Below are 15,412 nucleotides of genomic sequence, written 5' to 3'. Positions count from 1 at the left end.
CTTTTATGCTTCCAATCCCTAAGTGGTTATTAAACTACACAGCCATAAGCCAGATGTGGTTTGAGATTATAGCCAACTAGGTTTCTGGAAAAGGAAAGGACTTATATGAGTTTCCAGTAGCCCAAATATAACATAAGAGAATTCTTAATGTGCAACTCAGTATCAACCCTGTTCTTTATGAACAAAACCAAGAGCAACAGGACAGTTTTACCAATAACTTTCTGCAAAGTAGAATTATATAGCCCCTGATCAGGGAATTCCTCAATTTTATCATCATCATAAATGAGGGTTCTATATGATAAAACTGGAAATTAGCCAATGTGTTATTGTCATTAGTTTGTGTCTATGTACTACTGGTAACTTGGGTGATGAGCGTGTATTATGTATTATGTTTTCTTAATACTGTTTGTAATAGACTTGAAATTCCCTTAATTGTATAAATACTAATATCTTTAAAGTTTATGAAGTGTCTGAAGAATCCACCTCAGAAGAAAAAGTACTTGTGACTCGTCCTCAAAAGACAAAAACCAAAATAGCAAAAGGTATATAACACCAATGATCTGGTCTGAAGAAAATTTATTTTTTAGCTCATTTTAAAAGCTGAATCTTTTCCTTCACTGTTTATAAATATAACTATACTCATATCTTTTAAGTGCCTGAGCCACCCAAGAAAGTTGTTCCAGAGGACAAAATATATGTGACTATTCCTAAAAAGAGAGAAACACCAGCAACTAAAGGTACATTTCAACAACCTTGAACTTGGATGAATAACTTTGGATTCAAGACTCAAAAATTGTGTTACATAATTTACTGTTTTTACAACTTCTAAGTGTAAACCTACTAATATCTTTAAAGAGCCTGATACAACCAGAGAAGTTTTTCTGGAGGTGGAGTTACCTGAGGCTGTTCCCCAAATTCCAGAGCATCCTCCGACTCAAGGTATAATTCTTAGTTATGAAAATCTAAATAAGAAAATCTTTCTTCTTCAGTCTGAAAGATATGTTTAGTGTTTTGTGTAGGTTCTCAGAACCTCTAATGCTAAAATACTAATATCTTTAGGGCATCCAATGTACCCAAGACAAGGAACTTTATATGACTTGCCTCCCCCGCCGCCCAAAAGAGTCCCACTCATACAATGTACAAGGATAAGCAATTAGAACAAAAATTAAATTTCTAACTTAAAGTTATAATATCTGTTAACACATGTAACTTTCTTAATATGTTGTGTCTTCACGTCTTTGCCTTTTTCTCAACTAAAAAATACTAATATCTTTAAAGAGTTGGAAGTCTCCAAGGAAGGTCTTCCAGAGCGGCAAGGTCCTGTTGGTAAAAGAAGAAAAACACCACCACCAAAAGGTACAAGCCAGAAGAAAGTCAACTTTCATATCTCATGATTGTAGTTGTACTTAACCCATGCAAATATACTTATATCTTGAAAGCTCCAAATGCTACCATTTCAGAGAAGTGGGAGCCCCCGAAGCAGAAGCTCGACTGGGTATACACATGTTCCCAGGAGTTATTCAAGAGAAAATAGAGGAGGAAAGATCTTTAACTTATCTAAATGGAAGATACGTGGGTTATAAAGTTTAACCTCTGAGGCCTTCAGGGAGTATATGAATACATATAATGTTATATGAGACCCAGATAGATTCTTCAATAGGATTACTAATACTATTATTGTTTCCCAAAAAAGAAAAAAATCAGAATAGCTAGAAAAAATCTACACAAGACCACTTAAAATATTTATATCCCTGAAACTAGATTGAATTGGTTTAGCTCCCCCTTTAAAGCAGACATCAGTGCCATCAAATGACAGAGGTGTTTGGCTGTAGACTATAAATCAGCAATTCAACTCTCCATGGGGTTGAAATCGCAGAATATAACTGCTTAATAGAGTTGCTTTTCTATTAAGATAAAAACTTACTACTAAAAATAGGCATATTAATTTGAAATAATTGTTTTCCCATAAGACTTAAATACAGAAATATTTTTGGAAAACCATGACTTAAAGACAATAAAATATGAAGTTCAATGACTTTGAGCAGCAGTTCTTTCTGTAATACCCTCTCCACTTGAGAGCCTTCTAAAACCAAGGCAGTTAAAACTAGTTAAAGTTGGAATTCTGTACTGAATACTTAATTGCTCCTCTCATTGTCTTTTATTTTTAAAGAGTTCTACATTTTTCCATTTTGAGTGTTTTAAATTAATAAAAATATGAGAAAGTTTTAAGACATCCAGCATAACAGTTTCTTTACAATATCCATGATATTCTGTACTTTAAAGAATATCTGAACACTTTGACCTGATTTTTTCAGTCTAGATCTTTAGGTCATTCTCCTGTCTCCCATGCTTGAAAAACAAACACCTTTCTAAAGTGCCTAAAGTAGGGGTACAAAATGAGGCCAATCCAGATAAGAAAGAAACTGTTTTGTTCTCCTCAAATTAATATATAAATGTACATCATTAGTTATACAAAATCAATTTTTCTCACTTGAAGCTAATTTTCCATGATCTAATTTTCTATACATCTACCATTCCAAGAAATTAAATTACTAACGTTGACAGTACCTGAGGTGACCAAGAAAACAGCTCCTAATAAGTATGTATTCTTACCATCGTTAAAAAATCCAATGTGGGGAGCAGAGAGGGCCCCCAGTCTGGGGTGTTCCTGTAGGTTGAGTTAGGAATAAAACTCTTCATCACTCTAAAGTATGATGCATTAATATCTTTAAAGTGGCTGAATCACTTCAAGAAGCTGTCCCTGTAAAGAAAACACCCAAGGCTGCTCTCCCTGAAATTGAAACACCTTCCAGTAAAGGTATCATTCATTCTATCATTCCTGCCTTCATTCATTTCATAAATGTCAATGGTGTATATGGTGGTAGGGAGCTAGGAAATAATGAACAAAGACAATTAAGACTTGATTCCTTTCTTCAAAACTTTATACCTCAACCACCTTTTAAAAGAAGCACCTATGTAACCAGAAATATCACTTTGGTTCAGTTCATGTCTAATGTCAGTTAACTAGTGTCTTCACTGATCCCTTAACCTCTAAGTATGATACTAATATCTTCAAAGCACCAGAAGCTATGGAAGAAGGTGCTCCTGAGATGCAAGTATCTGAAGATGTTCCTGAAGAGCCAGAATCTCTGCCTGTAAAAGGTATGTGATACCTGTGAACAGATTCTGAAGAAGAGATGATATGTCCTCAGCTCCTAAAACCATGTTTTTCTAATGTCCTTCATAACACATAAACATAAAAATACAAATATCTTTCAAGCATTTGAAGCTGCGCCCAAAGTTCCCTCTCAGAAGCAAATATTTGCAGGTGTTCCTATTAAAACAGAAACCTCTTCTACTAGGAGTATTCATTCAACAAATACTTAGTGAGGAGGGTCCACAGTGTCACAGGAACTATGCCAGGTGCTAGGGAAGGCCTCTTCTCAAGAATGGACAGGCAAAGAAGAGACTTCTAGAAAACTACATTTGCTAACTTATTGTGGTTACTGTTTTCACTAACAATTTTAAATCTTTAAATGTGAAATACTAATATCTTTAAAGTGCCTGAAGCTCCTCAAGAAGCTGTTCCTGCAAAGAGAGTCCCTTCCAAAAAAAGAGAACCTCCTTCAGTTAAAGGTACAAATTACCATGCCCTCAAGCTGAAGAAGAAATAGCTCTTGTAGTCTTGAAAATATTTTGCTGTTCCTAGTGATCTTCATAACACTAAATATTAAAATACTAATTTCTTAAAGTACGGGAAGCTCCCCAAGAAATTGTCCCTGAAGAGAAAAGATATGTGGTTCCTCACAAAAAGCCTGAAGTTCTTCATGATGAAGGTATATGTTGCCAGAAGCTTAGAATTTTGGGAAAATGTCTTTTCCTGTGTAAATGTGTTTCCTGTTTGTCCTGATTCTTATAACTTCTAAATGTAAAAATATTAATATCTTTAAAGTGCCAGAGGCTCCCAAAGAAGTTGTCCCAGAAAAGAAAGTGTATCCTCCCCAAAAGCCTGAAGTCGTACCTGTCAAAGGTACATTCTAAACCACTCTCTAAGGTGGGGTAGGGAGGGCAATGGAAAGAACCACCTTACTGGACTTGAAAGTTCTTGTCTGTGTTGATTCTTGTGACTCACATGTAAATTTACTAATATCTTCAAAGTACCAGAGGCTCCCAAAGAAGTTGTCCCTGAAAAGAAAATGGCTGTGGCGCCTCCTAAAAAGCCCAAAGTCCCATCTGTTAAAGGTAGTTGTCACTAACCTTAGGTTTAAAAAGATACAACTCTTCTGTTCTTGGAAATATTTTGTTCTAGCGGTCTCACAATGCTTACATGTAATTTTACTAATATCTTTTAAGTGCCCGAAGTTCCTCAAGAAACTGTCCCTGAAAAGAAAGCACCAGTGGTGCCTCCTAAAAAGCCCGAAGTCCCACCTGTCAAAGGTATTTGTCACTGGCCTTAGGCTTGTAAAGACATCACTCTTCTGCTCTTGAAAATATCTTGTTCCAATGGTCTTCATAACAACTAAATGTAATTTTGCTAATATCTTTTAAGTGCCTGAGGCTCCCAAAGAAGTTGTCCCTGAAAAGAAAGTGGTTGTGGCGCCTCCTAAAAAGCCCGAAGTCCCACCACCCGTTAAAGGTACTTGTCACCGATCTTAGGCTTATAAAGACATATCACTCTTTTGCTCTTGAAAATATCTTGTTCCAGTGGTCTTCATAACAACTGATTGTAATTTTGCTAATATTTTTTAAGTGCCCGAGGCTCCCAAAGAAGTTGTTCCTGAAAAGAAAGTGGCTGTAGCACCTCCTAAAAAGCCTGAAGTCCCACCAGCCAAAGGTAGTCACCCCCATGCCACTGTATTTGATACTGTCCATTTTTTTCTCTACTCTGTCTAATCATGAAAATACTAATATCTTTAAAGTACCCGAGGTGCCAAAGGCAGCTGTTCCGGAAAAGAAGGTGCCTGAAGTTATTCCTCCCAAACCAGAAAGTCCACCCCCTGCAGGTAATGTCAAAGCTATACATACTAGGAAAAGAAAACAACTATAATTCTAGCTAGAAAATTATATATGTAAATACCACAGCATAAAGGTGATATAATTCTAAGGAAAATAAAGTCAGGAGTTAACCAAAATATCTTAGTGTATAATTACATGGTACAGTCACCAATTTTTTTCATCTTTTCTAAACACAAATTACCAATATCTTTGAAGTGCCTGAGGTGCCGCCAAAGAAAGTCATCCCTGAGAAGAAAGTACCTGTGGCTCCTCCTAAAAAGCCAGAAGCTCCACCTGCTAAAGGTATTTATCCTTCCATGTTGTCAGTCACCTGTTCCAGGGGGCTGGGAAAAGTGTGTATAGACATGTCTGCCAGTCCATGAATTGTCTTTGCTTGGATAAATGTGTTGTCGTTATTCCACTTTTATAATCTCTTACTAAAAGATACTAATATCTTCAAAGCTCTCGAAGCTCCTAAAGAAGTTTTACCTGAAAAGAAAGTATCTGTGGTTGTACCCAAAAAACCAGAAGCCCCACCTGCTAAAGGTATTTATTCCCACTGCCCTGTTAAGAAGAAAAACTATTGTCTTGTACTCTTCACAATCATTGTAATATAGGCCTTCATCATTCATAAACTCTAAACATTCTAATATCTTTTAAGTTCCTGAAGTTGCTCAAGAAGTTGTCCCAGAAAAGATAATTCCCAGGGCACCACCCAAAAAACCAGACGCCCCACCTGTCACAGGTACATATTAGCCCTGACTTTATTTGGAAGAAGAAATATCTCTTCTATTCTTGAGAATAATTTTAGCCTATAGCTCATCATTAACTACTCGTTTAATACTACTAATATCTTTCAAGTGCCTGAAGTTCCTCAAGAAGTTGTTCCAGAACAGAAATTCCCCAGAGTACCACCCAAAAAACCAGAAGCCCCACCGGTTTCAGGTATTTTTCACTCCTATCCTTATCTACAGAAGAAATACCTGTCCTACTCTTGGAAATATTTTTAGTCCACTGTCTTCATTAATCTAAATGTAAAACTACTAATATCTTTTAAGTGCCTGAAGCTCTTCAAGAAGTTGTCCCTGAAAAGAAAGCACCAGTGGTGCCTCCTAAAAAGCTGGAAGTTGCACCTGTTCCAGGTACTTGTCACTCACCTTAGACTTCAGAAGATATAACCCTTCTGCTTTTGAAAATATTTTGTTTTAGCAGTCTCATAACTCCTAAGGGTAATTTTTACTAATATCTCTTAAGTGCCCGAGGCTCCCAAAGAAGTTGTCCCTGAAAAGAAAGTGGCTGTGACGCCTCCTAAAAAGCCCGAAATCCCACCTGTTAAAGGTATTTGTCACCAACCTTAGGCTTAAAAAGACCAACTCTTCCGCTCTTAAAAATACCTTATTCCAGTGGTCTTCATAACTCCTAATTGTAATTTTACTAATATCTTCTAAGTGCCTGAAGTTCCTCAAGAAATTGTTCCTGAAAAGAAAGCACCAGTAGTGCCTCCTAAAAAGGCCGAAGTCCCACCACCTGTTAAAGGTACTTGTCACCAACCTTAGGCTTATAAAGACACCACTCTTCTGCTCTTGAAAATATCTTGTTCCAATGGTCTTCACAAACAACTAAATGTAATTTTACTAATATCTTTTAAGTGCCTGAAGTTCCTCAGGAAATTGTCCCTGAAAAGAAAGCACCAGTGGTGCCTCCTAAAAAGCCTGAAGTCCCACCACCTGTTAAAGGTATTTGTCACCGACCTTAGGCATCACTCTTCTGCTCTTGAAAATATCTTGTTCCAATGGTCTTCAAAACAACTAATTGTAATTTTGCTAATATCTATTAAGTGCCTGAGGCTCCCAAAGAAGTTGTCCCTGAAAAGAAAGTGGTTGTGGCGCCTCCTAAAAAGCCTGAAGTCCCACCACCCGTTAAAGGTACTTGTCACCAACCTTGGGCTTATAAAGACCCCACTCTTCTGCTCTTGAAAATATCTTGTTCCAATGGTCTTCATAACAACTAAATGTAATTTTGCTAATATCTTTTAAGTGCCCGAGGCTCCCAAAGAAGTTGTCCCTGAAAAGAAAGTGGTTGTGGCTCCTCCTGAAAAGCCCGAAGTCCCACCACCTGTTAAAGGTACTTGTCACCAACCTTGGGCTTATAAAGACCCCACTCTTCTGCTCTTGAAAATATCTTGTTCCATTGGTCTTCATAACTCCTAAGTGAAATTTTGCTAATATCTTTTAAGTGCCTGAGGCTCCCAAAGAAGTTGTCCCTGAAAAGAAAGTGGTTGTGGCGCCTCCTAAAAAGCCTGAAGTCCCACCACCTGTTAAAGGTACATGTCACTGATCTTAGGCTTGTAAAGACACCACTCTTCTGCTCTTGAAAATATCTTGTTCCAATGGTCTTCATAACAACTAAATGTAATTTTGCTAATATCTTTTAAGTGCCGGAGGCTCCCAAAGAAGTTGTCCCTGAAAAGAAAGTGGTTGTGGCGCCTCCTAAAAAGCCCGAAGTCCCACCACCCGTTAAAGGTACTTGTCACCAACCTTGGGCTTATAAAGACCCCACTCTTCTGCTCTTGAAAATATCTTGTTCCAATGGTCTTCATAACAACTAAATGTAATTTTGCTAATATCTTTTAAGTGCCTGAGGCTCCCAAAGAAGTTGTCCCTGAAAAGAAAGTGGTTGTGGCGCCTCCTAAAAAGCCCGAAGTCCCACCACCCATTAAAGGTACTTGTCACCAACCTTGGGCTTATAAAGACCCCACTCTTCTGCTCTTGAAAATATCTTGTTCCAATGGTCTTCGTAACAACTAAATGTAATTTTGCTAATATCTTTTAAGTGCCGGAGGCTCCCAAAGAAGTTGTCCCTGAAAAGAAAGTGGTTGTGGCGCCTCCTAAAAAGCCCGAAGTCCCACCACCCGTTAAAGGTACTTGTCACCAACCTTGGGCTTATAAAGACCCCACTCTTCTGCTCTTGAAAATATCTTGTTCCAATGGTCTTCATAACAACTAAATGTAATTTTGCTAATATCTTTTAAGTGCCCGAGGCTCCCAAAGAAGTTGTTCCTGAAAAGAAAGTGGCTGTAGCACCTCCTAAAAAGCCTGAAGTCCCACCAGCCAAAGGTAGTCACCCCCCATGCCACTGTGTTTGATACTGTCCACTTGTCTCTACCCTGTCTAATCATGAAAATACTAATATCTTTAAAGTACCTGAGGTGCCGAAGGCAGCTGTTCCGGAAAAGAAGGTGCCTGAAGTTATTCCTCCAAAACCAGAAAGTCCGCCTCCTGCAGGTAATAATGAAACTGTCAAAACCTATATATATAAATATATACACACGTGTATATGTGTGTTGTGTATATATGTATATATGTATTTTTTTAAAGAACACTGTTTTCTTAGTGTTGTAAAAATGTTTTTGTAAAACAATTCATATGCTTTAGTCAATTCTTGCATTAAAATGAGCTTGTGTCTTTAAAGTGTACGAGGAGCCTGAGGAAATTGCCCTGGAAGAGCCTCCAGCTGAAGTTGTGGAAGAGCCAGAGCCTGCCGCTCCCCCAAAAGGTACTTGGCCAGCTAGGTTGCCTTAGCCAATTTTCCACCCCTCTCGCCCTGAAGATGCTGGACATTTTGAGCTTTTGTCTCATTTCTCATCTATCTTCACTGAGTCTAAAAAATAAATTCTAATATCTTTAGTGACAGTGCCACCCAAGAAACCTGTCCCAGAAAAGAAACCACCTGCTGTCGTTGCCAAAAAACCTGAACCACCACCAGTGAAAGGTATTTCTCATTGCCACTAACCTCCTACAGAAAAATGTCTGTCTTTAAAGTGTTGGGTTCCACTGCTATACTTAATGGTTTCCATAGGTCATTGAAACTATGAGCTAAAAATGACTAATATCTTTTAAAGTGCCCAAGGTACCCAAGGAAGTTGTTCCTGAAAAGAAGGTGCCTCTAGTGGTTCCCAAAAAACCAGAAGTCCCACCTGCCAAAGGTACATGTCTACCATTTGATGGAGGATAAAAACCTCGAACTCTTAAAAAGTATTTTGTTCTATGTAAATGTGATGAATGTTTACTAGCGACTCTTCCTAATGTTAAAATACTAATATCTTTAAAGTGCCCGAAGTTCCAAAAGAAGTTGTTCCAGAAAAGAAAGTTGCTGTTCCCAAGAAGCCAGAAGTCCCACCACCCAAAGGTACATGTCACTAATGAGACTCTGCAGAAAACACTCGCTCTTTGTTTTAAAAGTCACTTATTATAGTAAACCCTGTTGTTTGTCAAACCTAATATTCATAATTACAAACCTGCCGTTCTGGGTTTTTAGGGTTTAAATGTTCTTAAATAACACCATTGTTTAAAAAAAAGAATTGACGCATCTATTCTGAGCATTGGAAGAGTTTTTGTTAATCTTAATAGGCCACTCTTTTCCTCCCTGCTGTGTGTGGATCTCAGAACAAATTACTGGCCTTGCAAATTTTGTTCTTGGCTTTGTCTCTGGGTTATTTGACCTAGATATGAACTAGAGGTGGTATAAATTCCATGTACTGTACTTCTCAACTACCTAAAAGTAAAATTAACTAATATCTTTAAAGTGCCAGAGGTACCAAAGAAACCTGTCTTAGAAGAGGAACCAGCCATTCCTGTTCCCGAGAGAGTAGAGTCTCCTCCTCCAGAAGGTACACGTAAGACCATGAATGAGCTTGCCACTCATGACAATTGCTAATTTAAGCCTTGTTCCTTTTTTTCTAATCTAGTATCTCTTGGTCATTTTCTATCCTTTAGTTATTTGTCTTAATTATTCTTAATTAGCTCTGATTTGGGTTATCAATCAGAAACATCTACATAGGGCATCATAGGCATCATAAGCTATATGAAAATTTCTCTCATATGCACAGAAAGGAGGACAGAACTGATGACTATAAATGACATTAAATACCAAAAGGGCTTTTTCAAACATTCAGATAATAGAAACGGAAGTCAGTGCAAATGAGATAGATTTCATCTTCACAAAAATAAGAGAAGATATTAATTGAAACATGGAAAGAAATCAAGGTTACTAGTTCTTATGTTCAGTGTTTTGTGCATTTTAGAATATTGTTCCACGCGTGGAATTAAAATTAACTATATTTTTTAAGTCCATGAAGAACCTGAGGAAATTGCTCCTGAAGAGGAAGAGCCAGTTCCTGTTGTGGAAGAGGAAGAGCCAGTTCCTGTTGTGGAAGAGGAGGAACCAGTTCCTGTTGTGGAAGAGGAGGAACCAGAAGCACCACCACCAACAGGTACAAGGCAGGATCCTGTACTGTCTAAGAAAATACATCCTTTGATTTTTATATCGATTGTATGTCTTCTATCTTCTTATTTGAAATTTGACTTCATTGGCAAAACCGGAAGTCATTTGCACTCCAAAAGCTATAGAATTTTACAATATGCCTACCAAAGGAATAGGTGTGATCTTCTTCATTCATTCATTAACGTTAAGCCTTTCGTTGTAATCATTTGACTCTAAAAGAAATTATTATCCTTCAAGTGCCTGAAGAACCAAAGAAGGTTGTTCCAGAGAAGAAAGTTCCTGTTATCAAGAAACCAGAAGCTCCACCTCCTAAAGGTACTTATAGTAAAAGAAATCAATATTTGCTTCTTTTCTGTGTGCTGTCTAAATGTGACACTCTTTCTTTATTACGTATTGTGTTGTATTCTGTGTGTAACTGTTATCTAAATGTTGGTGTGTTGGACAGACTCATCAAATTAATGTGTACATATTGCATCTTGAAATTTTATATATTAAATGCAACTAATATCTTTAAAGTACCTGAGATGGCAAAGAAAGTTGTCCCAGTGAAGAAAGTTCCAACTGTTAAGAAGCCAGAAATACCAGCAGCTAAAGGTATTCATGTCATCATTGATATTATTTTTATAAAGTAATTTGATATCTGTCCTTGTTGCATAACTAAGGACAAGAATGACCTGATTTTGTTTTCAGTAATTTTAATGTTGTTCCATTAATTATAGATTCTTTATTCTTAACATGTAAAATGTTTTCAAAAATCTTTTTACAAATAAAACTAATATCTTCAAAGTGCCTGAGGTGCCCAAGAAACTTGTTCCAGTAAAGAAGGAACCTGTACCTGTTACCAAAAAACCAGAAGTCCTGCCAGAAAAAGGTACCTACCGTGAAGAAACAATATCTATTTCTCTGAATCACATCTGAGCATTTTAGTAATAGTGCCCAAAGCAAAACATACCAACGTTTTTGCAAAACCACTTTTCCCAGGTAAAAAGGGGAAAGTAATGAGGGCAAAGAGAAAAAATGAGACAGATAAGCAGGAAAACAAACATAAGGAGATTCAGTGGTGCTATGACGTGGTCCATGTGGTAGAAAAAGACCTCCTCTGATTGAAGGTGTAGAACAGCTCAATCGAGCATATTTTGTTGAATGTCTTATAACTAACAAAACAGTGTACTAGAAAAAAAGAAAATAAGATCTGATCCTGTCTTCAAGCACCTTAACTGCAGTGAGAAGAAAGCACAGCAATAACACCTATCAAGACAGGAAGTGACCACAACTACAGAGTATAAGGGGTTACAGAAGCACAGAGCGAGGGAGATCAACTTCAGGCAGAGAGGCATCAGGGAAAGCTGTATGAAAGAAATAGCATTTTATGTTTTGATGGATTTTTACATTGTAGTCATTGAGAAAATGGTTTTCTAAGCAAAGGGAAGATTTCAAAAAATATTTTTAACGTTTATTTATTTTTGAGATGGGACGGAAGGGGCAGAGAGAGAGAGCGGGGGGTGGGGGGGGAGAGACACAGAATCCAAAACAGGCTCCAGGCTCTGAGCTGTCAGCAGGGCTCCAACCCATGAACCGTGAGATCATGACCTGAGCCAAAGTCAGACACTTAACCGACTAAGCCACCCAGGCACCCCTAGGCAAAGGGAAGATTTTATCAAAAGGCACAGAGGTAGAAGAGTCTAGGAAGTTCAAGGGCTGTCAAATAAATTTGTGCAATTTGAGGATGGATTGGTTGTGGTGTATCTTGAAAGACAGGCTGGATATAAAGCTAAGAGTCATATTTTGGAGTTCTTTGAATGTCCCTATGAGATGTGTCCTCTATTCTGCAGGCAACAGGAAGCTTCAAAGGCTTTGAAGCAGGTGTACCAATTAGTAAGAGCTGGGCTTCAGAAAAATAACTGGCAGTAGTTCCAGCTACTGGAAGACAGTGATAATAGTAAAGAGCCACTGCAGTTCATTAAGGTCATTAAGAGTTGGACAAGATTGGTGGTGGTAGAAATGGAACAAGAGTGAGAGAAATGGGAGATCTAATTGGTGTCTATTATCAAAATAATTAGGGAAATAGAGGAACCCAAGATGATTGTAAGGATTGTAGCTAGATATCCATGAGGTTCATTGGGTCCCTAACTAATATTAGAAGATAATGAATATATTTTTCACTTTTCAAATACTGAAGGTGGAAATATGCATTTGGAGCTTAGGAAAGAGAGCTGGAGATGTAGATCTAGAAATGAGAGGCACAAGAGTTGCGGGTACAGGAGTGACTGCTTAAAGAATGTAGAGCTGATTTGTAAAGGCTTCAGAGTTAGACCAGTGGAGAACACTGACACTTAAGGGTACACAGAGGAAGAGAAGTAAATGAAGAAGGCTGAGAAGACTCATGTATAAAATTGGAATGTCCAGAAAAGCCATATTCCCCCACAGTGTCTTATAAGATAAAGTGCTTTCCCCTGTATTCTTTGCCTGCTGTTTGCAGAATCTTGCACATCTTCTAAATTCTTAATAGTAAAAAAAAAAATTAATGTCTTTAAAGTGCCTCAAGTGCCCAAGGAAATTGTCCCAGAAAAGAAAGTGTCCATTCCTATTCCTGAAGAGCCAGAAGCTCCACCTGTCCAAGGTACATGGCTGCTCTATAAATCTTGGAAAGATGACAATTGTCTTCATCTTGCTTTGGTTGTAGATGGGTCTTATGTATTTATCTGTTGTCTGTCTTATGTCCTGAAGTTGGTATCTTGGGGTCATCTGAAGAACATGTTATTGAGTCTAACTAAGATGATATGTTGTAACTTAGCAGTTACAGGATTCTCTTGTGAATTGAGTCTAAAATATAACACTGTGTTTTTCAAGTTGAACTGTCTCCTGAGGAAATAATATATGAAGAAAAAGCATCCATAACCATTGGTAGAAAAGTGACTCCCCCTGTTGAAGGTATATATGTGTGTGTGTGTGTGTGTGTGTGTGTGTGTGTGTGTGTGTGTGTATACACACAGTATTCATAGGGTGACATTCTTTCTTAAAATTATATACAGAAGCATTCCAGCATATGTTTGCTTCATTTTTCAAATAGTTATACTTCTTTTGAATATAATCTTGAATTTGCTTATTCTTGACAGTAATTGTAAATTCCCAAAGATAGTTTACAAAGCAAAACTGGAATAATTGCATTGGATTCTCAAACAACAACCCCATATCAAATTTTAAGTCATCTCATTTGCTATCAACATACAACAAATAAAGTAGTTAATAGAATGTTTTAGTGTAATAGAAATCTTAACTCTTTTTCTATATAAGTGAATCTGTACGAATTGTATATTTTTGTTTTTGTGACTAAAATCTTTGCAACTGTGTGAAATTTGTATGAGTCTCTGTGAAGAACTTTACAACCTCATATCTTCTGTCAACATTCTTTAAAGAACGTGAAATTCAAAAGTATATTGAGCCTGAAGAACCTGAACCTGAACCACAGCCAGAAGAAATACCGATACAAGGTATTCAATTACTTGGATTATCTTCATCATCATAGACTTCATCTTCATATACATATATATGTTTTATGTTTGTCTGTAAGTCTCTTTGCATCTGTACGTAAGATACTCTTTTTTAAGTGTGCATTTCATTCATATGTATCCTTGTCATTTGTACTGTTGATCTCATGTCAGTGTGGCATATACGGATACTTCCTTTGTTTTTATTGGTGCCTTTGCTGTATTTCTCATCATCTGTGTACAATGTTGATGTTTTTGTGTTTTATGTGGGATACTGTTTTATGTTTTATGTTGGACACTAATAAGAACTTAAAAAGAAAACCTTTTATTTCATATATGTTTAAATTTCTACTGAATATACTATCTACACACCTGCTAATTAACATATACATGTACTAACACTCCTGAAATACTCTTTCAAGAACCTGAACCGGAAAAGAAGGTTATTGAGAAACCAAAACTCAAACCAAAGCCTGCAGTACCTCCTCCTGCTCCACCTAAGGAAGATGTGAAGGAGAAAATGTTCCAACTTAAAGGTATAAAACGCCACACCAAAATTTTATTAACCTGCTTCAAACTTCTATTCAGTCATCAGAAATGGTGCTTGCAAACACAATCAGGCTGTGGGAATTGCATAGAGACCTGTGTTTTCTGCTGCCTTTGGGTGCTTTGCTGGCAGAAAGTGTATCATGGTTAGCTTCATCCTGGCGATCTGGATGCAGTCGCTGTCCAACTAACTTTCTTACGGAGAAAGGATTTCCTCGTTTCAAAGTGTGATTGCCATGCATATCTTTGAGATCTTGTGCAGTTGGGATGTATAAGAAAACTTTGCATGAAATTTTTAACGTTGCAGTAACAAATTTAAAACTCTGTTCTTAAAGAATTTCACGCGCTTTAAAACATACTCTAAATAATATATTTATGGCATTGATAGCTGATATGTGCTCATATACCATCAAAGGAAAGCATATGAATGATAGAAAGTCACTGCTCCCTTACTTTTTTTTTTCTTTCACAACTTAATAAAAGCTAGATTGTGTTCTGTAGTGGTCCTCCGTGTAGCCAGAAAGAGTGATTATGAATACATTTGATATCCAGCATCTCTTCTCATTGTTAAGTTTCCCTTCATTCTTTTTGCATTTAGATATTTCTTTGAACTGATGCAATATTACTTAATTTTTAAAATAACATCTTGAAACACTGAAGTAAACTGGCAAAAGCATATTATTCTTTTAATTGTAATACAGTGTTGTCTTATTTGTAGTGTCATGAGATTTCTCAACCTAAAATAATCTACATATAATCTTAGATAAGCACTTTTCCCATACTCACCTACACGTGTACAAAGCCAGGATATTCCAGAGTAATACTGCTTATAATGATTCTTGTCCCTCTTCACTCCTCCTGACCAATAGGGGTAACTTCTGGTATTTTAAGTCAGACATAGAAAATGGGCGCCTTTTAAGACTACCCATCTGTTGATTCATAGTCCATGAAGACGCACACTTCATACACTTCCCTTAATATAAATTTATACTCAAAGGAATATTTCTTTCTCCTGCAAAGAACAAAAATTATCTTCTTTCTCCACCAGACTTATACTTATAACCCAAGGTCAGAGTAAAGAGGCAATGTTTTCATGGTTT

The 15,412-nt window shown here is 37.1% G+C and overlaps 1 protein-coding gene across 50 annotated transcripts in view; it reads left to right on the top strand.

The window, feature by feature from the left end:
* The window catches only part of TTN (titin), a 277,310-nt gene that overhangs the window by 141,380 nt on the left and 120,518 nt on the right, over window positions 1-15,412 (top strand). For 32 of the 50 annotated variants that reach the window (XM_045034065.1, XM_045034059.1, XM_045034049.1 and 29 more), the window contains 43 exons: window positions 459-542; window positions 654-737; window positions 856-939; window positions 1,279-1,356; window positions 2,735-2,818; window positions 3,079-3,162; window positions 3,562-3,636; window positions 3,753-3,836; window positions 3,953-4,030; window positions 4,159-4,242; window positions 4,354-4,437; window positions 4,550-4,636; window positions 4,751-4,834; window positions 4,920-5,003; window positions 5,212-5,298; window positions 5,458-5,541; window positions 5,657-5,740; window positions 5,857-5,940; window positions 6,054-6,137; window positions 6,250-6,333; window positions 6,445-6,531; window positions 6,645-6,731; window positions 6,834-6,920; window positions 7,033-7,119; window positions 7,232-7,318; window positions 7,431-7,517; window positions 7,630-7,716; window positions 7,829-7,915; window positions 8,028-8,111; window positions 8,196-8,279; window positions 8,467-8,550; window positions 8,683-8,766; window positions 8,897-8,980; window positions 9,106-9,183; window positions 9,581-9,664; window positions 10,124-10,267; window positions 10,516-10,593; window positions 10,795-10,872; window positions 11,066-11,149; window positions 12,815-12,898; window positions 13,129-13,209; window positions 13,695-13,769; window positions 14,189-14,302. The exons of 2 other annotated variants lie outside the window; for them this stretch is intronic. In XM_045034065.1, the coding sequence (XP_044890000.1) occupies window positions 459-542; window positions 654-737; window positions 856-939; window positions 1,279-1,356; window positions 2,735-2,818; window positions 3,079-3,162; window positions 3,562-3,636; window positions 3,753-3,836; window positions 3,953-4,030; window positions 4,159-4,242; window positions 4,354-4,437; window positions 4,550-4,636; window positions 4,751-4,834; window positions 4,920-5,003; window positions 5,212-5,298; window positions 5,458-5,541; window positions 5,657-5,740; window positions 5,857-5,940; window positions 6,054-6,137; window positions 6,250-6,333; window positions 6,445-6,531; window positions 6,645-6,731; window positions 6,834-6,920; window positions 7,033-7,119; window positions 7,232-7,318; window positions 7,431-7,517; window positions 7,630-7,716; window positions 7,829-7,915; window positions 8,028-8,111; window positions 8,196-8,279; window positions 8,467-8,550; window positions 8,683-8,766; window positions 8,897-8,980; window positions 9,106-9,183; window positions 9,581-9,664; window positions 10,124-10,267; window positions 10,516-10,593; window positions 10,795-10,872; window positions 11,066-11,149; window positions 12,815-12,898; window positions 13,129-13,209; window positions 13,695-13,769; window positions 14,189-14,302 (3,681 nt within the window). The remainder of the gene's footprint in view (window positions 1-458; window positions 543-653; window positions 738-855; window positions 940-1,278; window positions 1,357-2,734; window positions 2,819-3,078; window positions 3,163-3,561; window positions 3,637-3,752; window positions 3,837-3,952; window positions 4,031-4,158; window positions 4,243-4,353; window positions 4,438-4,549; window positions 4,637-4,750; window positions 4,835-4,919; window positions 5,004-5,211; window positions 5,299-5,457; window positions 5,542-5,656; window positions 5,741-5,856; window positions 5,941-6,053; window positions 6,138-6,249; window positions 6,334-6,444; window positions 6,532-6,644; window positions 6,732-6,833; window positions 6,921-7,032; window positions 7,120-7,231; window positions 7,319-7,430; window positions 7,518-7,629; window positions 7,717-7,828; window positions 7,916-8,027; window positions 8,112-8,195; window positions 8,280-8,466; window positions 8,551-8,682; window positions 8,767-8,896; window positions 8,981-9,105; window positions 9,184-9,580; window positions 9,665-10,123; window positions 10,268-10,515; window positions 10,594-10,794; window positions 10,873-11,065; window positions 11,150-12,814; window positions 12,899-13,128; window positions 13,210-13,694; window positions 13,770-14,188; window positions 14,303-15,412) is intronic. 16 more of the 50 variants (XM_045034031.1, XM_045034032.1, XM_045034034.1 and 13 more) reach the window with 16 other exon arrangements.

Source organism: Felis catus, chromosome C1 (assembly GCF_018350175.1).
Source record: "Felis catus isolate Fca126 chromosome C1, F.catus_Fca126_mat1.0, whole genome shotgun sequence".
Classification (NCBI taxonomy): Eukaryota; Metazoa; Chordata; class Mammalia; order Carnivora; family Felidae; genus Felis; species Felis catus.
The sequence above is the reverse complement of the archived record's forward strand: the minus strand, read 5'-3'. Positions and strand labels throughout refer to the sequence as shown.